Source organism: Ylistrum balloti, unplaced genomic scaffold (assembly GCF_031769215.1).
Source record: "Ylistrum balloti isolate Yb309-2 unplaced genomic scaffold, AGI_CSIRO_Ybal_v1 Utg369758, whole genome shotgun sequence".
NCBI lineage: Eukaryota > Metazoa > Mollusca > Bivalvia > Pectinida > Pectinidae > Ylistrum > Ylistrum balloti.
Genome location: NW_026781958.1, coordinates 1,172,752 through 1,195,997, shown reverse-complemented (window position 1 = coordinate 1,195,997; position 23,246 = coordinate 1,172,752). Strand labels below are relative to the sequence as shown.

The 23,246-nt window shown below is 34.0% G+C and overlaps 3 protein-coding genes across 3 annotated transcripts; 1 reads left to right on the top strand and 2 right to left on the bottom strand.

Annotated features, from left to right (window-relative positions):
• Positions 1-1,619, top strand: LOC132543572 (ras-like GTP-binding protein RhoL). Its single transcript, XM_060207086.1, has 3 exons — positions 1-136; positions 515-573; positions 1,230-1,619. The coding sequence occupies exons 1-3, from the start codon at positions 1-3 to the stop codon at positions 1,617-1,619; spliced, it is 585 nt and encodes a 194-aa protein (XP_060063069.1).
• An 8,125-nt stretch (positions 1,620-9,744) lies between these two features.
• On the bottom strand, positions 9,745-10,996 carry LOC132543571 (ras-like GTP-binding protein RhoL). Its single transcript, XM_060207085.1, has 3 exons — positions 10,861-10,996; positions 10,587-10,645; positions 9,745-10,119 (listed from the first exon to the last, which is right to left on the bottom strand). Exons 1-3 carry the CDS (start codon positions 10,994-10,996, stop codon positions 9,745-9,747), a joined length of 570 nt encoding a protein of 189 aa, XP_060063068.1.
• Positions 10,997-20,096: 9,100 nt separating this feature from the next.
• On the bottom strand, positions 20,097-22,336 carry LOC132543546 (cell division control protein 42 homolog). Its single transcript, XM_060207063.1, has 3 exons — positions 21,774-22,336; positions 21,428-21,486; positions 20,097-21,093 (listed from the first exon to the last, which is right to left on the bottom strand). Exons 1-3 carry the CDS (start codon positions 21,919-21,921, stop codon positions 20,707-20,709), a joined length of 594 nt encoding a protein of 197 aa, XP_060063046.1. The 5' UTR covers positions 21,922-22,336; the 3' UTR covers positions 20,097-20,706.
• Positions 22,337-23,246: the final 910 nt, after the last annotated feature.

Sequence of the window (23,246 nt, the reverse complement as noted above, 5' to 3'; positions counted from 1 at the left end):
ATGGTCATTGCTAACCAGCCCGTTTGCTGTACCCTAGTAGGTGATGGTATGGTAGGGAAGACATCAATAGCACACACTTTTATTGGAAAACGGGTGGAAGAGAAATATGTGGCTACAGTATTTGAAAACTATACAGGTATCTCTTGTTACTGTGTCTGGTATACCACATTTGTTTACAAAAGCAGAAACGTGAATTTTTGTCATTTAATTTGTTCATATGACTTTAAGAACATGTATATGAAATGAGAAATAATTAATGTTTGTAAAAGCATATTGACGATTGCAAACCTCAACAGAGGTAAAAACATCTGAATCATAACACCATTGTAATGCAATATTATAATACTGCCACGTTTGAAAACATGATAAAGAATTATTCAGGCTTATGTAATCAAGAATATATTATTTTCATCTACATCTATCATGGTAAGGAGCTATAGCAGTAATTGATTGATATATGTGCTTAAGAAAGAGTTTTTTCGTGTTTAACAATCAGATTGCTTTGTTATTGCAGGAGGGACCTACATCAATGGAGAGAGTCATACAGTCAACATATTCGATCCTGCGGGTCAGGTATGTTCATTCTTGATAAATATAATCGTTGCTATGCTGCACAAATTATATTGAGATGGAGTTAAGATGTTCAGGCGCCAGTTTCTTTTTAATGATTACGAATGTTGTAGATGAGTCCATCTCCCTATCTTTTTTGACATTTGTTCCGACCAAAATTTTTAAACTGTCGCCTCCTAGGTTTCAATAATTAAGACCCTTAACATCACTGACGAGTTCAAGAAAGACGAATCAGCAGTATGATGTAGTATAATCTATTGCTTGGCTCTACACACTATCCTTGGTGATATCTGTTTATGTCTATTGAACAATCTTTGTATTGAAAGGTGCTTCACACGGTTGACATATGTATTTTTTGCAATCCTCTGATACAAATATGAAATTATGTGTTCTGGGTAAGATAAACTTATCGTTGTCCCTTATCTATATCAATCTCACATGATCAAACAAAGCAAGCTGCACGTGGTAGTCACAAGTTTATATTTTAGTTTTATCGGCTAGTCTATCCTGATACTATAAATAAATACTGCCTTATTTTTACATCTTAGCTTGACTAGATATATTGTAAAATCTTTAGTAGACATTAATACGTTAAAATGATTATCAATTCCTTATAAGTTTAAGAAAATCGTTTCTAACATGAAGACTTTTGTTTTCAGCATGACTATGACCGAATGAGGGCCTGTACTTATACAGACTGTGAAGTAATACTTGTGTGCTACAATGCAAGCGACAGAGACACATTTGACAATGTTACATCATTTTGGCTACCGGAAATAAGGCGGTTCAGAGGCAAGAAATCAACACTCATTCTTGTTGCAACAAAAACGGATACTCGGAATCCGGATTCTGACTCTTCAGTTAGTACACAAGAAGGAAAAGACTTGGCAAGGAAAATCAACGCTGTAGGATACATGGAAACTACTACACAGAATTATAAAAGTGTGAAAGACGTTTTCGAGAAAGTCGTCACAAGTGCTTTAAAATGCAGAAAGAAAAAGAACAAATTTTTCAAAAATATTTTTCGGCGACAACCAAACCGTTTTTAAGACAAGAATGCCTTTGTGAACTTATAGTATGATATCCTCCCGGGAAGAAACAACACGCAAAAATACATAATTTATTTTATAAAGTTCGATAATTATTTGTATCAAACATATTCCTATGGAGTAGAATAGTACACGGATGCTTAGACTTTAAGAGAAAATAGATAACTGATATAAAATTTTTGTAGCTGAAAATTGTTTCTACGAAAGTTCTGTTTGTTAGTGGACCTAGTTTTACCAACCTTTTGAAATCCATAATTATTGCTTATGCACCAATGATAACGGTGTATATTGATACGGAAATATATGTCGGCATTCACATATCAATTCAAAAGCAATCTGTTTGTAACTGTTATAAACATATTCGCACTGGTCAACATCGAAACATCCGAAGTTTTAAAGTGTACTTTAAGGAGGTCGTGTTTGAGTGATTGATCCGTGAAAGCGATCTGGTGAATGAAAGATAGCCTTCCTCTAGGTTGTATATCCGTTCCATGAGATATTTATTTATCTAAGTCGTGCCGATATCACATTCCTTTTTGTATGAAGCAATGTTTTTTAGTTTAACAAATAATTTATACCAAAGTCTACACACTGTTGTTAATATTATAATATGCCTAGTGCAACCAAGTTTATGTTTTATATGTACAAAGCTGCTGGTCAGCGAATTTGTCAAAGTCAATAAATGTATTGATGAAAATCAATGTTTGGACTATTCTTTCCAATATCTCATCTTCCCATAAATGTATTGTAAATATCTATATTCAATTTGGGTTTTCTTCAAAGTTTCCTTTTCTTTGTATAAATGTATTAAAATGTCTGTGTCTGTCTGGAATGACTTACCAGCAACACATGTCAGCCTGCCAAGCAACGTCTGACCTGAACAAACATTAACATACAGATAGTTGAATTCTGTAGTGACCTGTATCATTTTCGGAATGTTTTAGTCACAACATTAACGTATTGTTGACAGACGATCAAGAGTTAGAAGAAAATATTGGCCAAGGGGTCAATAAGTACTAACACTTTACATCCATATTTGCATTGCTGGTTGCAGGTAGACAATAAATGTTAATTCACTAAGCGAAAATAAACCTGAATTTTTTAAGAGAGATGCAATATCATTTAGTAACAGACTTAAAAAACAACTATTTAAACAATACTGAATTCCACTCAAAACACATAGATCAAATCCATGGATCCAGGATCATGTCATAAGTGATACCGGGATATTTTCGCCCCAGGTTATTTTCGCCCTTGTACCATTATACATAACTTCGCCCTATGTTTATTTCGCCCCTTGATGATTATATAATGTAATCGTAACAAAATTTCGCCCCTATTGTAAATTCGATCTCTTTTTTCATAGACGAAAAAAGGCGAAAATTAAACTGGGGCGAAACTTTTCCGGTTTGCAGTAAGGCTTCCATAACAATATTGTTTCGACTTCAGTTTTTAGGGGTACACACCTTTCCTACATAGGGCTAAATGACAGGGAGTGATTTATGTGATCAATGAATAATAAAACCCAGGATGTAATTTATTAAGTTAAAATTTTAAACCTCAATACGACGTTGTTGAAACTAGTTTGAACCAATTTGTATGATGAATTATTTGTAGCAATTTGTAGAAAAATGCTTCATTTATCAGGTAACATTAGGATGATTATTTTCGCCCATTTAGTTTTGATTTTATTTTAAGTACAGCCACATTCCATGCCTTAAGTAATGTCGAAAGTGTCTAGACACATAGAAATAAATACCAGATTTTAAAAAACGTACTTTTATAAATCATGACTAAAAATAAGTTGATTGCAACCAAATTCAAAACATATGTTTTCAATTTGCAACTTTTTGCCAAATTAAAGATGAACATATCTATCCGTCGTCAAGGGCACAAGCGGAATTGGAATGACAGCTAGGGGACATTGCAGTACTATATTTTATGCTTAGGTCATACAAATCTTAAACACTCTGTTACAAGAGGTATCCAATTTTGTGTTAGAAGGCCACATCCACGTTTGCCAGATCACTGACGTTCGTCGGTGAGACAAGACTAAAGATAGGACCAACTAACCACCAACTCACCCACCCATCCATCCACCCAAACCAACCCAACCCAAGAACAAAGCCAGGTGTACCTTTAGAGAGTGTCGTTTACAATCTTATATACGAAAAAAAATGTGGGTTATTTGAAGTTGGGTAAGAGAGAATCGAATCGGCGACAAGAAATCACTAGACAACCTTATCAGCGATGACCACTTTGCATTACAATTTCAAATGAGAAAGATGGCCATGAAAAGTTCCTATCTTTTCCATGTATTTCTCCATGGCACAATTATCTTATCATTTTTTAAAATGCTCACGAATATCTATAAGTATACATTTGGTAAGATATATGTTCCTACCTTAAATGGTTTTTCAATGTGTATTTTCTTTGTCCGATTTTGTTTGATTTGTGCTCCTACTCTCTTTTTCCAGTCTTCATGTAAATCTTTTTTTATACTTTGCCATAGTTTTCAGGAATTTTAGTTTGAATTATGATCATTTTGCCATGTTGGTATTTTCTTGATGTTTTTTGAGAACATCTATTCATCCAGATTTGATAACGAGTTAAATAATGTCTCTGATTTCACGGGATTATTTCATGAAATTCGAAGATTTTGTCAGTATAATTTTTATGACGTATTAGTATGACGTATATAACTCTAACTTACTACTATGTATTGTGATGTGCTCCCAGAATTTTAGCATGTAATAGTAGCCTTTTTGGAGATAAAACCTGCTGGGCCAGATTCTCACATATCCGTTATCAATGACAAACGTTCCTTGATGTGGTTGTACCGCCCTAAAACCCATGTGATATATTAATATATTTGAATTACAAAATTCACTCAAACAGTTATACTGACTTTTCCACGTTTTTATTTATTTACTTCTTCATTTAAAATTCGTTAACACATTTGAATTTGAAACTATCAACCTCCGTCATGTATGAATTGCTGATCCGACAATTTTGATAGATATGATTCTGATGAAGCTATTTTAAGAACAATCAGTACACATGGTAACTTTGTGTCGAAGGGGGATAAGTACATGTAGTCATGGAAACTCTACCATTTTTTCTACGTAATCTGTAACATGATATCTGAACTGTGAACAGAGGATTTGCTATATTGAGTAGTACATGCTATTGACGGCGATGGCATAAAAACACCGCATTACAATTCTTTTGACAAATCAAAATTGATTTTAAAAGACCTCTTTTAAACAATGTGTTTCTGCATGTGTCTTAAGAAATAGATCGCGCAACAAATTTTATTTTACGTTCAACAAATTTATTTCCATCGTGCTGACAAGCATGAATGTAAACAAACAGAAAACTTGCATACCATTGAGAAATGTCCATGTTATTAATTATTGATAAAAATCATCTTGACGTCTCCAACATATTTAGTGAAATGATATTTACAAGCATCGCTTAATCACGTGAACACTCTTCTTAGTCTCTGTTGTTCATAAGATCGGAAATTCTGAAATGCTTAAATGTCACTTATGATCGTGGGAAGATCTTCACAAAGAACAATTTTTTCTTTCTGCATTATATTGCACACATGAATACTCTCTCGAAAACATATGTTACAGTGTTGTTTATCTCCCTTGTGAACTGCTCTTCTTACTTGTGTACTGTACTGACTGAAGAGTCAGAATACGCATACCTTATACGCAGATAATTGCAATGTACAGTTTATTCACAATATTCAGACGCTGCACCATCGAAAAAAATATTTGTTTAAAAGTTTGAACGTTCGGAAATTCTTTATTGTAATTATTATTTTCTTCCATCCGCTCTCCAATAAAACAAGCGATTGACGTCAAAGCGATTTACGACAAAAATATTTCCTTACAATATGCGGACCGGATGAGTAATATAGTTCTGCAGGGACTATTGGCAATGTTATTTATAAAATGAAGTAAATAGGCCCTGAACCAAGTACGTCGTTTTCAATCAGAAACCTACAGCATGGATATAGATATACTTGTATATATCTTATATAGAATCATATGATAGACATGTGTGTGAAACACAACGCAAATTACAAGACACTGTCACTCAACATTTCACAACAGACATGCCATGAAATCATAACTGAGACTTATCAATCTAAATACATTCCCTATTTGTTGGAGTCTGTTTTGTATTGGTTTTAACCTGGATATCCACTGCTATGAAACAAATATTGAAATTATAAACTTTTATAACTTATCAAAGCTTTTAATTTTCACGTTAAACATAATTAAAAACTCTACTGAAATGATATACTAAGATACAACGAAAGCTCTACTGAGTATCAATTGATACAACCAGTTGTAACGACAAATATTGAAAATTTCTCTCAAGAAAGAGAATATTTAAGCAAGTGGCGTTAACTAGCATATAGTGATATTTTGGAAATTTACATATTGATTGATAGAATTAAATATATCTTAAGTTAGAAAATGTGCCCTTATGATGATATTGCGTGAGGATCAATACCTTAGTTTTCATAAATGAAGTTAAAACCTGGACACTACACATTGATAATTGAGAACATCTTGAGCTTTGCCTCAATTTCTGTGTGTATAGGCAATGCAGAAATTACTCAAAACACGCATGCATAAACTTGATTGTTTTGAAAACTACTTGGACTGGTGATCGAAGCCACTGATCGGAAAAATCAAAATCAGATGTACGTTCTATAATGCTGTAAATGAACTACGTCGTTTCATTGACAATAAACGTTTATTATTTTGGAATAACCTTTGTGTAATGTACTTTGTGAAATAACGAATCAATTATCGAAATGTTCAAAAGCTGATTTTTCCGTTTACCACCGACGATTAATCTCGACGCACGTGGGTTAAGTTTTTTAGGCACTGGTTCAATTTTTTTTATAATTCCTAAATAAGGTATGGATTGTAGATGTAATTGTGCTTGTTTGAAAAAAACTGAAGAGAATCTGAGAGGAGATGATAACATTTCTTTGGTAATCAGAATCTTTTTTAAGTATATCGTAATTTCAGTAGTATACTTTAGCGTGTTAGCAACAAAATGTCAAATGAAGTTCTAAACTGTGACAAAGAAGGTTACAGAAACATAGCATTCACGTGCTCCCAACACATACACCCACACCGCAATCACTGACAGGCAGTATTTGTTTTGTTTTGTATTTGTTTAACCTTTTGTCCCTGTGATGAAGGCTTTGTGTTTGACCTCTTATCCTTGTGATGAAGGCTTTGTGTTTATCCCTGTGATGAAGGCTTTGTGATTGTCCCTGTGGTGAAGGTTTTGTGTTTGACCTCTTATCCTTGTAATGAAGGCTTTGTGTTTATCCCTGTGATGAAGGCTTTGTGTTTGTCCCTGTGATGAAGGCTTTGTGATTGTCCCTGTGATGAAGGTTTTGTGTTTGTCTCTGTGATGAAGGATTTGTGTTTGTCTCTGTGATGAAGGCTTTGTGTTTGTCCCTGTGATGAAGGCTTTGTGTTTGCCCTGTGTTGAAGGCTTTGTGTTTGTCCCTGTGACGAAGGCTTAGTGATTTTACCTGTGATAAAGGCTTTGTGTTTGAACCTTTGTCCTTGTGATGAAGCTTGGTGTTTGTCCCTGTGATGAAGGCTTTGAGTTGTCCCTGTGATGAAGGCTTTGTGTTTGTCTCTGTGATGAAGGCTTTGTGTTTGTCTCTGTGATGAAGGCTTTGTGTTTGTCCCTGTGATGAAGGCTTTGTGTTTGTCCCGTTGATGAAGGCTTTGTGTTTGTCTCTGTGATGAAGGCTTTGTGTTTGTCCCTGTGATGAAGGATTTGTGTTTGTCTCTGTGATGAAGGCTTTGTGTTTGTCCCTGTGATGAAGGCTTTGTGTTTGTCTCTGTGATGAAGGCTTTGTGTTTGTCCCTGTGATGAAGGATTTGTGTTTGTCTCTGTGATGTAGGCTTTGTGTTTGTCCCTGTGATGGAGGATTTGTGTTTGTCTCTGTGATGAAGGCTTTGTGTTTGTCCCTGTGATGAAGGCTTTGTGTTTGTCTCTGTGATGAAGGCTTTGTGTTTGTCCCTGTGATGAAGGATTTGTGTTTGTCCCTGTGATGAAGGCTTTGTGTTTGTCCCGTTGATGAAGGCTTTGTGTTTGTCTCTGTGATGAAGGCTTTGTGTTTGTCCCTGTGATGAAGGATTTGTGTTTGTCCCGTTGATGAAGGCTTTGTGTTTGTCTCTGTGATGAAGGCTTTGTGTTTGTCCCTGTGATGGAGGATTTGTGTTTGTCTCTGTGATGAAGGCTTTGTGTTTGTCCCTGTGATGAAGGATTTGTGTTTGTCTCTGTGATGTAGGCTTTGTGTTTGTCCCTGTGATGAAGGATTTGTGTTTGTCCCTTGGGCAAGACATATAATTTCTAAAATGGTACTTGTTATTCCAGCGTTATGCTTAACGTAATGATGATGTTAAGACTGGGTTGCCAGCTGTCACCGAAATGTGAATGAACGAAGCATACCGCTAGGTTGGCGCTGCAGGGTCGGCTTCGCAGCGCAAATTGGTGTATGATACATTAGTTTTAACGAATTATTTGTGATACGAATGAATACTATTACATAGATGATATTGTTCTTTTAATGAGCAAAACAACAAATCACGCAGTCATTTGTCCAATCTGGATACGATTTTCGCGGGGAGTCTTGCACAAATATTTTGCCGCCTCTCATCACGTGTAATTACCTTTCATCAACGATTTTTAAGGATAAAACAGAATCCTGTGATTTGCTTTTATAGTGGTTATTGTCCCTTCAATAGTGAAGACGCCTTTGCCTGTGTTTTCGAAAGGCCACTCTTTCTACTGATAACAATAGACACGGAGATGTTTGAACCTAATTGGCAGGTTCTTGCTTAATCGTGAAGTTCAAGCCCGTTCTATGATTTTATGTGTCTCACATAACGCTTAAGAAAGACTACCATTTCTGGGGCCTGAATCGCTTTACACTTAGTCGTCAATGCATTACATGACTTTACTGAAGCCTGACACAATGTTTCGGCAGCTTTTTATGTCTTCAGTCATATTGAATATAATAGGTTGTCATGGAAACCTCACCTTTCGCTGGTTTCAATGTTTTTCACATCCGGTAAAACTGGAAGACATGAGAACAACACAATGATGTTGTAAACGACATGCTTACGATCGACGGTGTGTTGTAAGTCAAAATTTATTTTCAGGCAGATAACATTTCTTGCCACTGAGAGAAAACAAGAGAGTAAAATGCAAAATTAACGATTTTTTAATTTCAACGTTGGAAAAAATTCTCTACCGCTTGATATCGTCAACCAACATTTGAACAATTGTGGTCAGGAAACAGAGAACTATCACCCCGGTACAATTTTACATGAAATGCATAATGATCCTATACTTTGTGTAAATAGTGATACCTTACCTCTGTATATTGTAACCGTTACGTCGCAACTGTCATTACTGTATCATATTACAGGTACTTGAATATCTTAACTGTGATTAGGGGATTATTACATATTATATAATGAATTATATTGATAGTAGGACATAATTGCATAACACCACAAAGCAAAATTAGATTTATATGATAACAATCTAACGATGTATTTTGCTTTTGAATGCGTTGATTATATTGAGTATATTATAGGTAAAATCAACAATGACACTGTTCCGTATCAAACAAATTTATTCTTTTCCAGCTGATCAGCAGTCATGTATATATAACAAAATATTCAAATGTTAAACAAATCATTGTTTCTAACCCCTATATCGGGGTCACATTTTTTACCCCTATAACGTGGTTACATTTTTTACCCCTATAACGTGGTTACATTTTTACCCCTATAACGTGGTTACATTTTTACCCCTATAACGGGGTCACATGGGGTCACATTTTAGACCCCTATAACGAGGTCACATATTAATGTCATCGTCGGCAAATGTGTAAAATATCCATAAAATGCAATACCAAGCACCGTTTTAATCATGTTTGTTATTCATAAAAGTATTTAATTCTCTCTGCAACACATTCATGTGGATGACTTTTACACATATTGTTTAAATGTTATGTATAAGACAGAAGCAGTTTTGAAAGCATATATTTGATTGTTTATCGTCGGAATATCCGTTTCAGGAAATTATTCTTTTTCTTTCTGCATTTTAAGGCACACACAACTACTTTTTCGAAAACATCCTTTACACTATCAAAGTTTTGTATCGTCGTTTCCATATATCCCACAGCATTTATCTCTCTTGCTAACTGCTCTCCTTCCTCTGTACTAACTGAAGAGTCAGAATCCGGATTCCGAGTATCCGTTTTTGTTGCAACAAGAATGAGTGTTGATTTCTTGCCTCTGAACCGCCTTATTTCCGGTAGCCAAAATGACGTAACATTGTCAAATGTGTCTCTGTCGCTTGCATTGTAGCACACAAGTATTACTTCACAGTCTGTATAAGTACAGGCCCTCATTCGGTCATAGTCATGCTGAAAACAAAAGTCTTCATGTTAGAAACGATTTTCTTAAACTTATAAGGAATTGATAATCATTTTAACGTATTAATGTCTAATAAAGATTTTATAATATATCTTAAAACTGCTGAACACAAAATCTTAATATTAAATTGTATTTCCATAGCTGATGTAGTAAGACAAGTACAAAAACGTAATGCTAGGCGTGCGTCATGTCGGTTCCTTATACTTATTGATTGAATGAATGAACATATAGTATATTAATACATAGCTTCATAATTATTTTATAATATATACCGTCCGTTAACAATAGTTAGACGATGTAATGTAGACAAAATTATTAATTTGATATTTGAAGGTTTGGAAATCTTTTACTATTATTATTAATTTTGTAATATACCTTTATATAATTATCAAGCAGCAGGCATAATTTCTTGCCATTAAAACGCTGATGTTGAATGGTTACTAAAGAAGATACTTACATGACCAGCAGGATCGTAAATGCTAACAATATAACTTTCTCCATCAATTAAGGTGCCTCCTGAAAAAGAAACAAAAATCAAATATGTCAATTACATCCTGACACGCTATAATTATAGGAAAAAAGATAACATCAAGAATAAAGATTTTTGCTATCGTCTCGAATTTACCTGAAACATAAAGTACTTTGAAGAAACTTATATCATCAATTATCTAGCTTTGCACGTCGAGCAGCAAATGTATGCTTGAAGATATGATCAGAGAAAAGATTTTCACCTGCATAGTTTTCGAACACTGTAGAAACGTAATTTTCTTCCATTCGCTCTCCAATAAAACTGAGTGCAATTGATGTCTTCCCAACCATACCATCACCAACTAGAGTACAGTAAACGGGTTTACTGGCAGTTACCATTTTACAAGGTAACATAGATTGTCCACTTTCAAGGTGTCGTAATATATCGGAATCCACAAATGGGTTTATTGTCTTATATATACCTTATCGTTTACAGGTTCAAGAGTCAGCCAATCAGCATCCTACTAGCTTGTTTCCATGTCGCTAATATGTGCGTATTGACGTGACCCTGTATGGTAACCGTTGTTAAGAAGATACTTATATGGTATAGCAAACATCAGTATGACAAACCGTACACAGCTTTCGTTTAAAAACGTTTCAGATAAATTGATGTATAAGAAGCTGATTTTAGGATCGGATCGCAAAAGAATATCAAATAAGGAATATGTATCGAAATCAAATCTGTTAAGTAATAAACTATGTTTCACATATAACAGACATTGAATCCTGATTAAGGTAGGTTGATACGGAATTCGATATAGGCTTTGATAGAGAATAGAATTGGAACGTGTAAATAGAGATTGGGCATTCAGATAATTGGTTAGACATGTACAAATTAAAAGTACTTGTATTTTTAAAAAACAAAACAAAAAACCAAAAAAAACAAAAATTGTACGTCTTTGTTTCTATAACATCTATACTGATTTAGAGAATTTCACTTATAATTCTTTTCGCAATCAATCATGATTTTATTCTTGCAAATGGCCAAATATAATATTTGATATATCATAAATATCAAGCTTAGTGGATCAGGGTATAATTGACAACTGGATTTCTTTTACAGCATTGAAATATGCTTAACTTAAGCAAATATATAGTATAGTGAGTCTATACCACGCTATCAACAAACAGGATTAAACGTAAAACCAGAACCTAATTTCAATTCAACGCTTATAATGTCGATAGTTTCTTAGACATCTCAAATATGTCAAACCGCGCATCATAACATATTTCTATGTTACAAATCAACAATTGGGCCCACTTATTTAAAATGACACTTCAAAACTTCATAAATATCCCGGGATATTTAATTCTAAAATACAATTAAAATATTTTTGTATGTAAAATCCTATATTTGTATTGCTTCGGAGTAATGTGACTGAGTGTGATGTTGACATTGACAACCCTAAGTATCGAATAATATTTGTACTTGGGTTATCCGACGGATAAGAATATGAACATTGTACAAAAGACACAATCTCAAGTGAAAATCGCAATCCAATACAAATTTTGAATTAGAAACAATAGATCAAAATGATTACGTAAACTACAAGTACAAGTATTTCGTTCTTCGCAGGACTCGTTGGTGATGCCGAAATCCTAAATTTTAAAAAATAGGAGGAGACGAAGAAAATGGAAATTGATCGAAAGGGATGTCAAAATGAGGAAACATTAATGCACTAACCACATAATTCATATTTCGTAAGTTACTGATTTATGATAATGTAAGAAAAAAAGTTATGTTCATGTGTACATTCTGAATCCCGACACTATTCGAATTAATAACAAAAGCGGCATACAGGTTAGGGGAAAACCCAACAACTCTGCCAGTAGTATACTTGTTGGCTTTTCGTTGAAGCGTTGGGAACAATGTAAGAAATTAATCTTTCACAATATACCGCATCTCTTAAATCTGAAAAAAAACCCAAACAAACAAAAATGATTGTTCAATCTGTTTAGCAAAAATATTGCAAATTGGGCACAAAAATGCAAACAGAGTTTGAAATAATGAATTCATGACGGCAATTCTTAGAGACACTTACAAAGGTTTTTAATCTACATTGATCTTTAACCTTCATTTTAAGTTGCAAATTGTAATAATCTACGTTAGCTACATATAGCTAGGAAAATAAGACTGGGACAATTGTCAGTACTGTCACTCACAAACTTTAAGTTTGTTAGATTGTGTGTTATATACGATATGTAATTACAATCAGAAGAATATAATGCATCATAATCAAATGTGTATTTTCATTTAAAACTTGTTGATAAAAAAATGTAAATACATTCATGAAATAGATTAGTAAATAGATGAATAAATAAAAGGTTTCATCTGACGAATCTTAAAAAATGACAACGCTTCTTCTATAAGAATATATTATTTTTCTACTATGTTAACCACCATACATCATTTTAAACTGAAGGCACGCCTTCGGCTCTTGTTATGATAGTTTTCTTCTCCACGAAAGGTGAACGATGGCATAAACAGATGGTTGTGAATGTACTGAAGCGTCTTTCGTAGAACAAAATACGTCCTAATCAAAGAAGAAATATACAGAGGACGGAATCATACAAATAACCAATGTTCTGGTTGACAACATCTTCGTCGAGTTTGGTGGTAAGGTCTTACAACAGACTTATGGCATACACTTGGGAACTAACTGCATCCCTCTATTGGCTGACTGGTTCGTTTTCGCACGAGGCTGAATTTATTGAAGAGCGTATCAAAACAGGTCACAAAGACATTGCAAAGTCATTTAATTTCACTTTCAGATATATTGGTGACGTCCATCGTATATATCCACCAGACTTGGAACTCAAAGACACGACATTCTACATCAGCTGCTTATCTCGATCTTTTCTTACATCGAAACCGACATGGACAGCTTTCCACCAAGCTGTATGATAAACGTGATGATATCAATTTCTCTATGGTATTTACATGTCACAGTTGAATCGGTATCCAAAGGCCTGTTCTCCATCATCACGATTTTCGTGTAAGAAGTCGTCCAATGACGGGCGAACTCGTAACACAGAAGTTCACAAGATATGAATTTACGACATGATTACGTTGCCATGTTGGTATTTTCTTGATTTTTTTTAGATAAGATGGAATGACAACAGATCTGTATTTTAGAGAAAATCTTGATATTCCCTCGTTAAATGTTTAAATATTTTATACGCAAAAAAGTGAAATCGATAATCATAATTCAACACTTCTAATGACAAGATATACAGCCGAGCGTACCTCTATCGTTCTGTGTGATAAACTGTCGTAATTCATAACATACGCTTTTGAATCCAGATTGACCCACTGACCCATAAACAAGTTTGTACCTAGAAATGCTAAAGAGCGTTAACCACAAATATAGATCTTCAAAATAATATAATATTAAAGTAAAGGAAATAATTTATTGAGCTGTAAACATTATACAAAAAGTTAAATAAGACGAGTGTTGACGTCAAATGCAATGTCTATATGATTAACATCAATATAAGCGTCATTGATTTTCTTTTTAATATAATCATTTTAAAGTAATATACATGAATGTGAGAATTCTAAATGTTCTAGGTTTCGACAAAGGAGTATGTATAGATAGTATAACAGACATACTTGTGAATAACAAAGTTCAATACTTTACAGTTGGATGCAGTTTAGCCAAACAATGTCTCAAACTATGCCATACATATTCGTACATCTAGGACTCATCAGTGATGATTAATCTAGGAGTCTACTGAAGAAAATAAAAAAATCGAAAGAAATAACAAAAGCTAGAGTTGAAGGCACGTCAGCCCAATATATCAATTTTCTTATATCTGATAATTTCAGAAGAACGTCAATCACATGTTTAAGTTACAGCAATGAAGTAAAATGTGGCATTATGTCTTTAATCTCGGGGACAACATTGTCAATCACCTCCGATCCTTTAAAGATATGTTTTAACCTGTGGATAGTTTATCATCACCTATTAAGAGTTTTATAATCACCGTTTACAATAATTTGGTCGGGTTTTTGTTGAAAATTCAATTTAAATTACTAGTAGTATATCGCTTCATGATATAACGTACCCTGTAAAGATAAATTATTCATCGATCTGTTAAAATGTCAACTAAGCTGCAAAATAAACTGAAATATAATAAAATCATGACGATAATGTGAACTTGACTTTCTTCTAAACTAATATGAACCTTGAAATTCTTTGAATTAGGCGGATAGTACCTCTTCCAATCCGGGTTTTAACATCTCTTTCAATCACTGTAGATTTTCTCGACTTCATGTATTAGGCCCTTATATCACTAACAAGTCCTACCTGTATGGACGAAATAGTTGTATGATGCAGTTTATTTTATTGTTTGACTCGACTGTATCTACCTATGTAAAGTATTAAAAGGTGCTATTTAAGTTCACGTCATTTATACAATATGAGAGACACCTTTATGACTTTTAAACGGCCATCGTCCCTTATCATCCTTGAGAGTGACAATATGCGATAATCTCCATTATTTAGCTCAGCAACCTATACATATGATTTGCCATGCAGCTGTTATATAGAAATCATTAACCAGAATTGACCCAGTGACCTATAAACGAATGATGTCAATCGGAATGTAACCTTGAATCGATTTTCGATACAGTTGTAGCTGAGTGCTTTTGACTTAAGCTATGTTTGAAATATATATATATATATATATACGACAAATACTGGACTACACGGTAATGGTTGATCTTAGTCTCCTTGTTCTAGGTAATGATTAAAACGATTCTTCAAACAAAACCCGAAAAAAGTGAAAAGTCAGTTCCCATCACTGAAGTGAGTACGAAGATTGCAAAACGAACAAATTCATATAGAATGATATTATTTTCAGCTACACAAAAGTTCTCGCTTATATGTAAATGTAGATGTGCAGTGAACAAAAATAAGTTGTAATAATTTACATTCGCCTTACACTTCATCAAAATACTGTATACCTAATTTTTTTGTCGACGTCGGCGAGGCCAGGATACGATTCGTCACCCATATTATCATTACTGGATATCGTTTAGCTACTTGCAGGGTCAAACTGTTTGGTCTAATAACATAATTTACTCCTAAGTCGTTTTATGATGCGGGATATGGCCGATTTAATGTATACAGTCTTCGGAAACAATACTTCTGAACAAGTTTCTGTCGGCAGAATTGACGTTACAATTGATTGACCAATGATAATCCTTGCTTTTCAGAAGGGAAATAATTCTAGATATTTTAACTTCCCCGGGTGTATACAGTTAGAAATAGTGTTACCTGTACAATATGCTGACCACTCTTATAAAGACATAACCTAATTATTTTTTACGAAAAAAATAACTTTTTATTTTCATTGCCGTTGACCTTTAATACAGAAAAGGGGTCACTACTAATTAGGTGGGATGTTTTGAAAAAATGGCATTTGAGTTAACGATGGAATAATATAAATCAAAGAACACGAAGTAGCTTTATTAATTCGTAACTGTTTCTAATTTGTTATTTGATTTATTGCTCTAACTACATCCCTCTGTTGCCTGACTTGTTACTATTATTTTTTTTGTATACGAAGCTGATTATATTGAAAAGCTTATCAAAACAAGTCACACAGACATTGCAAAGTCATTAAATTTCACTTTCAGATACATTCGCCAGAACTGGAAATCAATGATGCGACTGACTCGTCGATATCAGCTGCTTATCACGATCTTTTCATGCAACGAAACCAACATGGACAGCTTTCCACCTATCTGTGTGATAAACGTGATGATTTCAATTTCTCTATTGTAAATTTACAATTTCTGGATAGCAATATCCCCGCATCTCCAACCTATGATATTTACATTTCACAGATGATTTAATATTCAAGGGCTTCATCCCATTATCACGATTCTCGTGCAAGAAGTCGTCAGCTGACAAATACGTAACACAAGGGTTCAAAATATGCAGGCCATACATTCTTTGTGTGACACGATGCTGGACGTATTGGGTGCTCGTTAGTTTGTCTGTTGGTTCCGTTGTTGTATAACTTATTCTCATTTGAGAATATGACATTATTAACTTGGATTAATCAAGGTTTACATTGCGGATGTCGTCGATGAAGCACAAAATGCTTACTTTTCCGTAACACCTGGTCTTATTTTCCTTGAACTTTTTCAGGAGTCTCCATGTAAATATTCCCTTTATTCATATTTTGCTCTAGTTTTCTGGAATTTGAATTTGAATTATGATTATGTTGCCATCTTGGTATTTTCTTGATTTTGAAGATAACCTGTTTATTTATAGTATGAGTATTGATTAAGTCCCCGAGATTTGCCGTAAGTTGCATTCCACGTTTTCATGTTTTATATTGGAATATGCACATTTACTTGTCGTTCTTTTAAAATCATTATAAGACATATAAAAATTACGAAAATTGTTAGATAATGGGACCAGTGTATTCATCTAGATATTGACATTTACTGGACATTATAGATCATTCCGATACGAATTTAGATTGATATGGAGTAGACTGAAATAATGGTAAACTCAAATTATTGATTAAACTGCACTGTACAACTGCCTCGTCCCATTAGGTCTTGAAAATTAACTTGGTCACTGACGAGTCTTAGAAGAGCGAAACAGTCGTATAATGCAGTTTCGGCTCTTCTGTATCTGCCTAAATTTGTATTGAAGGTACTATTCACAATGTGTGTCTTTTGTACAAGATTTGCGCGTGAAAAGAGAGGCACGGTTCAGAATATACACATGTTTTGGTGAATTTCGATTTTCTTAATTCGCCTCTCTTCGGCTTCAAACTTTAGGTTCTTAGTATCACTGACGAGTCCTAGAAGGACGAAACTGCTGTATGATGCAGGTTGCTTTATTGTTTGGCTCTTTGTATCCAGCTGAATTCGTTAGAAAACAGCTTATTCACATTTGTGTATTTCATTTTATCTTTAAAGTAGTTTCGTCTATAAGACCTCTTTTTGCTTTGGAAGGAAATAATACGAATTTAAAAATATGATGAATAATCTTTCGTTACAGCTGGCATTTTAAATCCATATACTTAAACTCGTATAAAACCAATTAACACGAGTAAAAGAGCAAATTGCAAATTTCTAATTAAAATTATTTTTATATCGTTTCAACTGTGAAGACATACTTCTTTTCAATAAACTGTTAGCTTTTGAAGGTCAATAATTATGTGTCTGCAGTTCAAGTAGATTGACTTTAAATTATAAATCCTAACAATTTATGCACTAGTAGAACAATGAATATCTTCCCAAAACGTTGTTTGAAAGCAACTTCCAATACAAAGGTAGCATTTGATACAGGATAGCCAAGAAATGAAATTATCTGCTATTTCCTTCTAAGATTTGTTATTGAAGCGGAAGAGTTTTTGATTCCACGGAGGTTTCTTATGAAAATCGAAATTGGCGGTGGAAATAAAAGTTATATAAAAAAGGGGGAGGGGCACTGAACCCGAAATTGATTTGAATTATTAAATTTTTTTAGTTAAACCAGCCATTCTAATATTGTGGTATGACATTGCTAAATTATTTCCGAAATCTGATTGCTAGGCGTCAGTTAATACCGGCATGGCAGCTGAAATACATTTCAGATTTAACCTTAATTGATATGTTGGTATTTTCTTGTTTTTTATTTTTATTTTTTTCTAAGACAATTGTTTACAGCTGTGAGTGGCATGATTTGACAGACTTTCATTACAATTGTAATAATCGTGAAAACTCCAAGGACATCTTTTTCGTTTCTAATATGTATTTTGTCACCAATATAATATAATAATAATAATATAATTCTAATAATGATTTGAAGTAAAGTGTCAATGACATTTTCATTTTATACTGGCATTAAAAATAATGGCTTTTTATGTCATGATGGTGTAATTTCTCGATGTGTATTGAAAAAATGATAAAAGCAATTTAAAAATATTATATCTTGCTTGGATTATATCTATAACATTCATCTGTTTTTAACTGCATTATAAACAAACTAAGAATAACATTCAAGTGTTTTTTCAAATATACAATTATTTGTCAATTCATTAGAAGACTATTTTGTTGCAAATTGCTCGAAATAAATATTCCGGGAGTTATCTCCCTTGGACTTCCCTGTGTAATGTATCGAATACGTTTTGTTTGAACATTTCATAGACTATTAAATAAACTCAGGCCATCAATTCATGCGCAGTTAATCTAATATTTGGTTGGCTAAATCGTTTCTAAATATAAATTTGTTTTGAAAGGTGTTATTCGCTTGGGTGTCTCATCTTGAGGTATTTAAACTATATATCACGTTCATACCAATAATGGTTGATGATGGGATGTTGTTGGGGAGTTGCCAGAGAACCGCTGATACAGCTATATCTGTTACATTTCTCCAATAAAGATGAGGTGTTCTGTATAAGGGTTCAATATAGAAATACCATTTATACTTATTATTTATCAAATCTCATTGAATAATATACATATTAATTGTTCGACAATACATACTGATATATATTTTCCTAAACTCACCAGTATTGATAACCTAAACCTCACTCGCCCCGAACATCACAATTTGATAACATCACATGCAGAATGTTTCATTATCCTCCCATCATCCTCCAGGCAACATAAAGCATAAAAGTCAAAGAAAGCATGTCGATTGTCATCAATGATGCAGTTGTCTAGCCTGCAAATGAATGTACAGCTCTATTAATGACGATAACAAAATAAACATGTAAATACACAATAATCATGTTATGTTTGACATGTTCTTGTTAGGGAATGTTACATTGTTAATTGTGGATTGATCAGTATGTAAATTGAGGATGTCGTCGATGAAGCTAAAGACGCCCATTCCTCCGGAACATCTGGTATTATTCTCCCTGCACTGTTCCTAAGTCGGCCTCCTTTCATCGAGTTCCAGTATAAATTAAATTTCTGATTAAATGTTCGGTATTTACCATTTGAAGTTTTGAAAATCAATGACAACTTTTTCAGTTTCTTAAGTTAAATTAAACGAAGAAGAAAGACAGAGGGTATGAATCCTCATTTTACGACAGTCTTCACAAGAGAAGGCTACCAACTGACTAGAGGGCATTGACGATATGACGACCCTAAATAACAAATGCTAACGCCTAACAGTATTTTAACAGAGGTCAATACAACCTGATAGAGGAATAACCATAACGAGAGAGAGAGAGAGAGAGAGAGAGAGAGAGAGAGAGAGAGAGAGAGAGAGAGAGAGAGAGAGAGAGAGAGAGAGAGAGAAAGAGAGAGAGAGAGAGAGAGAGAGAGAGAGAGAGAGAGAGAGAGAGAGAGAGAGAGAGAGAGAGAGAGAGGGGGGGGAGGGAGGGAGAGATCTTCATTTTTCATTTCACATAAATCATCAGTCTGTTAAAGTGTTTTAAATTGATATGAATGTAAATGAAAAGTCTTGAATGATAGGCAAACAGCATCATATCATTTATTAAATAAACAACAATTCCCTTAAATATCAATAACAAAACTGAACATCATCTCACTACAATCGTTCGTATCTTGATCATCAATGTAAATGAAGCGCCAATACATTTTGAAGACAATCAATTACTGTCGCTGTTCTTTATGAAGCTAAAACATTATGACTTGAAGTCAGAGCAACTGAACATACCACTTATCACACATAATATTAATCACACATACCTCTAATCGCACATACCACTAATTACACATACCACTAATCGCACATACCACTAATCACATATACCACTAATCACATATACTTCCATTCACTAAAAGTAAAAGCGGCGATTGTCTAAGTAATCTTTTCAAAAACAATCAGCCCTGTATTTGAGCTTCGTATAACAAAAGAACGGAAACTAAATCACCATCAACTAAAGACCAGTATCAAAGAACAAGTCATTCGTCAAGTATATAAACACAAAACCTAGTTGGTATATAAACTCAATATTGCATAAAACAGCTCATTTGATCATTAATTTAGGATCCAGTTCAACTGCACAGTCTAGGCTTAGGCTTTTAATAATCACAGCTCTCTAGCTTTTGGTTGGAATGTTACTTATTTCGTTCCAAAAATCCTTTGAACAATACTATGTTTTTTCTTCTTTTGTTTCAAAGAGCATTGAACAACATCCTCAAATACACCCTGAACACAGTCTTGATTTGACGATGAACATTCAATGAAACTAAACGCTCCTATTTCTTCAGCCATATGATGTCCTTCGGCTTTACTTACTGGGATATCCTGATCGAGGTCAATTGATTCTCGTAAGTCAACCTGAGTTGCAACCAACACTAGATTTAATCGTTTTCCCATAATGTACGTCACTTCCGGTAACCATCTCGATTTTATATTATCAAATGATTCTCTGTCCATTACACTGTAGCACATGACGAATACATCACTGTCTTTGTAAGCAAATAGCCGGATACTTTCATGGTCAGTCTGCAACCGAAAAAAATACAACATGACATTATAACAGTAATTAAAACTAAAATAAAATTATTCAATATTACTTTAAAAGACGACGCGCCATTAATAAGGAGAGTGAAAAAAATTAGTATGTGTCTTTATTTCAAACAATAAGGCAGTATTTTAAACATTAAAAAAGGTAAAATTTGGTATTAAAGATATTTCGTTCTCAAGATATATTGAAAGTTGTTATCTATTTGTGTGGCTTCCGTAGTATGAATCAAGCATTATCTGATTGGAAAACATTCAGGATGATAAACCAATTACAATGAATTCACGAATTTAAGTGAAGAGTTTTGAAACTTACCTTGCTAGAACAATCAAATACACTTATTGTGAATTCTTGATTTGAATACTTTGATGTACCTGGAATAAAAAGAAGATTTTTGATAAAATGTATAATCTGATTATTTGATTAATTTCAGAAAAAAAGTAAGGTAAGGATAGTAGAAACGTTCATAAACTAAATGAGTAAATGAAATTTGAAACATTTAAAATCTGTTCACCGGAAGAAACTTCTGAAAATGGTAGGCAATTTGAAATTTCAGGTAAGTGTGCATTTAGGAAAGAATATACAATATACAAAACATGATTTTGTAAATACATCTTTATGATTTTTTGTTTTTTTAATCAAGATCGTTGTAGATAATTACCTGCATAATTTTCGAACACTGTATCTGCTGGAGGTTTACAGCACGTGTTGTCAGTGTAAGCCCTAATAAGGGACGTCTTTCCCACAGCCGCATCTCCCACAAGTGTGCATTGTATGCACTTAGCTTCATAGATATTGCTGGTAACCATGTTTTCGTTTGCTTCAATATTGCACTGTTATAAATGGAGGGTAATTCTTAAAACTTTTCAAATTACAGTCCTCGCCTTTTGCAATAAACCATGTATCTTTTGATACGATAATCTATAATGATTGGTAATTAAAACACTTTTTCTCTAAGGAAACCTTCCACAGGCATGTGCTTGCCTCTTTTGAATATTCCATATGCTTAAACAGTAAAGGTCCTCTCCTCTTGGCTGATGAACGATCGTGTGTATCGCACACTGTCCCAGTCTTATTTATATAGCCGTACGATCGCTAAATGTGTTTACTCTAGACTTTCAAAAACACTACATCACGTATCCTAGTCTTGTCATTGTATGGCGTGTTATTTATACAAAGTAGTATACTCACATACACTGCCGACGGTTAGAGACCAAACCCACATAAAGGCTAATGATAACAAATTAATTAGATTCAGTGCAAAAACATCTCACATCCCACACGTTTGTTGCCGAAATTCTCTTTCTTGCTAGGTTCATATCTCTCTCTCGGTACGTCAGTTAGTACAGAAATGGTGAACTCTGAATGGGAATGGTCTGTTAACTGCGTGGCATTAATATCGTGATGGAAAGTGCTTAAGCTCCAGTGCACGCCGCCAATGCCAGAGATTTACAGAACCCATTATAACAGAGCAGTTATTGTTTCTGTACTCATGTAATCTACGTCAGCGAGAAAGAACATTTCCTTTTTTCGTTGAAGCTGTGAACATTTTTGTGGTGCGGGGGAGTAACGGCAAGTATCCGGCGGCCTATTCGAACTAGATAGTTCCATTAAGAAAATTTTTAACTAAACCGCCTCGAGAAACAATATGCTTTATTGCCATTTGTTCCTTTTTGTAGCTCCCGATTCGTGTCGATGATATTATGCTTCAGTACAGAGGCAGCTGTTTTTTGTGAGACAAACAACCAAATTTTATGTGTCAGCCACCTGCTCCTTAAGTTTTTGTTCCTTACATCTTCGTCCGTTATGTAATATGTGCAGCATTAAGAAAGTCTACTTCCGGTTTCATGGTGCCATCCTTTGACCGATTTTCTAACTAGAGCTATTAGAGATGTCTATAGATTGAGTGACTAGGTAATCTTTGACTGAGTGCTTAGTTGATATTGATCGATGAATTGATTGATTGATTATTGGCTGGAAGACTGATTGATTGATTGATTTTTGATTGATTGATTTATTGATTTACGTAAAAATGTAAACTACATCATGGAAAAATACAAATGGGAACGCAGTGTTTTAACATCAATTTCTTTATGTCTTAAGATGATTTTCGAACATTTTGATCTGTTTTATA

Bases quoted from the DNA above. Each gene is read 5' to 3' on its own strand.
- LOC132543572 (XM_060207086.1), top strand. From the start codon at position 1: ATGGTCATTGCTAACCAGCCCGTTTGCTGTACCCTAGTAGGTGATGGT. The intron at 137-514 runs GTATCTCTTGTT...TTGTTATTGCAG, and splicing joins AGTATTTGAAAACTATACAG to GAGGGACCTACATCAATGGA. The intron at 574-1,229 runs GTATGTTCATTC...TTTTGTTTTCAG, and splicing joins TATTCGATCCTGCGGGTCAG to CATGACTATGACCGAATGAG.
- LOC132543571 (XM_060207085.1), bottom strand. From the start codon at position 10,996: ATGGTAACTGCCAGTAAACCCGTTTACTGTACTCTAGTTGGTGATGGT. The intron at 10,646-10,860 runs GTGAAAATCTTT...TTTCTTTTTCAG, and splicing joins AGTGTTCGAAAACTATGCAG to GAGGCACCTTAATTGATGGA. The intron at 10,120-10,586 runs GTAAGTATCTTC...TTTTGTTTTCAG, and splicing joins TTTACGATCCTGCTGGTCAT to CATGACTATGACCGAATGAG.
- LOC132543546 (XM_060207063.1), bottom strand. From the start codon at position 21,921: ATGGTTACCAGCAATATCTATGAAGCTAAGTGCATACAATGCACACTT. The intron at 21,487-21,773 runs GTAATTATCTAC...TTTTTATTCCAG, and splicing joins AGTGTTCGAAAATTATGCAG to GTACATCAAAGTATTCAAAT. The intron at 21,094-21,427 runs GTAAGTTTCAAA...TTTCGGTTGCAG, and splicing joins TATTTGATTGTTCTAGCAAG to ACTGACCATGAAAGTATCCG.